The sequence below is a fragment of the Cynoglossus semilaevis genome, chromosome 11 (assembly GCF_000523025.1).
Source record: "Cynoglossus semilaevis isolate Cse_v1.0 chromosome 11, Cse_v1.0, whole genome shotgun sequence".
In the NCBI taxonomy this organism is placed as follows: domain Eukaryota; kingdom Metazoa; phylum Chordata; class Actinopteri; order Pleuronectiformes; family Cynoglossidae; genus Cynoglossus; species Cynoglossus semilaevis.
In genome coordinates, this window is record NC_024317.1 from 4,246,566 (window position 1) to 4,249,492 (window position 2,927).

Genomic DNA, 2,927 nt, shown 5'->3' on the forward strand with positions numbered 1-2,927 from the left:
CCTTCAAAACGGATCTGACTTTTAAATGCAGTGTCAATAGAATCAGGTGAGCCAGTGTCAGCTGGATGTAAAAGTACCGATGCAGAACTAACAAAATAACAAAGTACTGTTTTTATAACTTTGCACTTGAGCATTTCTCATTGGTCCAACTGTCATACCACCTGACCCAGGTTCTAATGGATGATCCATCAACAGGACATTAAGGATGAAGCTCTGTGCCCCCCCCCCCCGACCCCCCCCTCTCTTCCTGTCACAGTGATTGGTTAATACATAACACTATAGACTGTCAGGACTGCATGGTGCATGGCGTCAAGGTCATTTCAGGGTAACGTACACACACACACACACACACACACACGTACTGCAGCAGCGGTTGACGTTTATCGAGCGCTACATTTGAATGTGACAGGATCTGAGTGACGTCGTTTATGGTTCGACGTGAATTCAACACATTACGGCAGCGGCAGCACAAGGTGAGAGGCAGCAGGGGGCACTGCACGTGTTTACACCTGACAGAAACACTGTCAACAACATCCCGTGTTCAGTCACATCATCCTGCAGGACACGCGTCCACAAACACCACTGGTGCATTAGCAACAGTGCAGACACACAGTGCACAGAGCAGACACGGGAACTCTGCGGCCACGTCCACGCAACAGTGTTGTTGTTGTGATGAAATATGACACAGGACAGTCTCTGCACCGTCGCATTGTGAGTTTCTGAGTCAGAGCAGAGAATTTAAAAACTGTTGTTGCAGCTGGTGCTCTGTGCACCACCGCACCAGAGCACCAGCTCCATGAATGAGACATTTAAACAGCTGGTTTACCTGGTAGCTCAGGATGCTCTGGGGGTCGTTGACAGGCATACTGGTGGGCTCTGGGCTCCCCGGCTCGGGCTCTTTACCGGAATACAGGTAAAAGACTGACGGGGTGTGTGATCCGTCCGTCCCTCTGTCTCCCTCCTCCCGCGGTCTGAGGTCGTATCTGTGATTCGGAGGAGCAGTTAGGAGTTGGCCGCAGCGGCTACTCCTGCGTCTGTGGCCATGCTGAGGCTGAGCGGCTCGTGCACGAGAAAGAAACGATGAAAGAGAACATTTGTGGCCAGTGTTATGGTGAGGAGGATGATGATGATGATATCCCGGCCGCACTTGCTGCTACTTCCCCTCCTCTCCTCGTCCTGGCTGTGGGAGCAGGATGCAGAGAGCATCACTGCAGCCGCAGCCAATCAGAGCGCAGAGCTTGGAAGAAACGGTGCTGCGACGCACTGCTGCTGTCCAGCACAGCAGAAGCGAAGCAGATTTATATTTAGGTCCACACACACGGGCTGCACGGCTCCGTCACAGGTCGTCCTGTTGGCAAACGGTGGTACCAGATATCTAAAAGAAAAAAGATATTTATGTTAAAGAGTTCCATTATTTACCACACGGCAGGTACTACACAGATAAGTATGTGTTTCAAAATGTATTTGTAGTTATGTAAGGGTGTCCAAGATTCAGAAAAAGTTGATATGCTTCATTAATACTTTTCATTTACTTCACGTGTGTAGATATTAACTGTTTTCACTGACATACTAGGGGAATTCCTAAATTAACATTAATTTAATTTTTTTTTAATTATGAGATCAGGAGAAATTAGTTTGAGGAAAGTTTGTCCTCTTGGTGTTTCCATTTATGCCCATGCATTTTTTTTACAAAAAATATTAAAAAAAATGTAAGTCATTAGTCAACATAGTATTTGAAGTAACAAGTGGTAATAATTCATATTTGTCATGGGAATTATACAGAGGTCAACAATGGGCTCAAAAGAGCAAGGAAAATACGGCGGCTTAGATCGTACTGGAAACAAAGTCTTTAGCACCATCTTGTGGTAAGTTAGGGAAATGCCGGACGTTTAAAAGTTTCCTCAGCCTCACACATTGACTCGTCAATAACATTTCCAACATTTTCATTTATGTCATTTGCTGTTTGTGTCACGGGGTCGTTGTCGTTGTCGTCCTGTAAAACAAATAAACCACGTTCTCTAAATTTAGTGTCTCGTGTTCGTGCGCGCCACCTGCACGTGTTAGCGCTCACTGCAGCTAATTACATCGGACAAAAGTAATCGACTGTCTCCAGTCCTTGGCCAATAAGGGTCGGATTGTATCTCCTGGGCACGGTTGTTGTGGTTACTACAAACATATTGTGGCAGCATGCACGGTTGCTATGGGAACAGTCTGCCGGAACTTGAAGAAGGACGCAGCAGAGAGTGGACGGGTCAGCGCCGGCAGGTTCGTACTGGAGTGTCGTATGTTCTTGTGAAAGTTTAGTGACATGATGCGGCAGCTGCAGAGAACACACACCGACACACACACACACGGAGACAGTTTGTGAAAAGGATCACATCTGCTTCATTTTTACGCATGTATTTTTGGTCCGAGCGCGTGCGTGCGTGCGTGGGTGGGTGGGTGCGTGCGTCTTTGTGCACGGTTCGATGTCAGCAGGAGGCTCTTGTGTGGAGCTCAGTCAGCTCTGTCCAGATTTAACCTGATCCAATTTAACCCTGCAGCGACAGGGACGACACGTGTCTCTCTGTTAATGAGCAGGGAGTTTAATTTGATTGGTCAAGCGTGGAAGCTACAGTTAGCACATGCTGCCGCCAGGGTGCCAGGCTTATTTAGCATCTCGTTAACTTGACATCTTTTAAACATCACTCCTAATAACTGTAATGGTGAAAAGGAAATCGTTCCAGTGAGAATATTCTCTGTTGTTGACAGGGAACTGAGAACATCTGAGCAGAACCTTCAAACTCTAAAATGCACCAAATGCCAGGTGAGAACAGTTAAACTTCTGTCCACGTGTCAAAAGTACAGATTTTCCAATTCCTCCTCTCTTATATATTTTTATAAATTCTCTGTTCCTTCCTCAGTGTTGCGTCCCGCTGCGGCTCCTT

General features: G+C 46.8%; 1 protein-coding gene across 1 annotated transcript in view; it reads right to left on the bottom strand.

The window, feature by feature from the left end:
- The window catches only part of slc4a8 (solute carrier family 4 member 8), a 21,380-nt gene extending 19,853 nt beyond the window's left edge, over positions 1–1,527 (bottom strand). Inside the window, exon 1 of the mRNA XM_008320048.3 lies at positions 827–1,527. Coding sequence (XP_008318270.1) covers positions 827–865 — 39 coding nt within the window. The 5' untranslated portion in view covers positions 866–1,527. The remainder of the gene's footprint in view (positions 1–826) is intronic.
- Between the last annotated feature and the right edge of the window lie 1,400 nt (positions 1,528–2,927).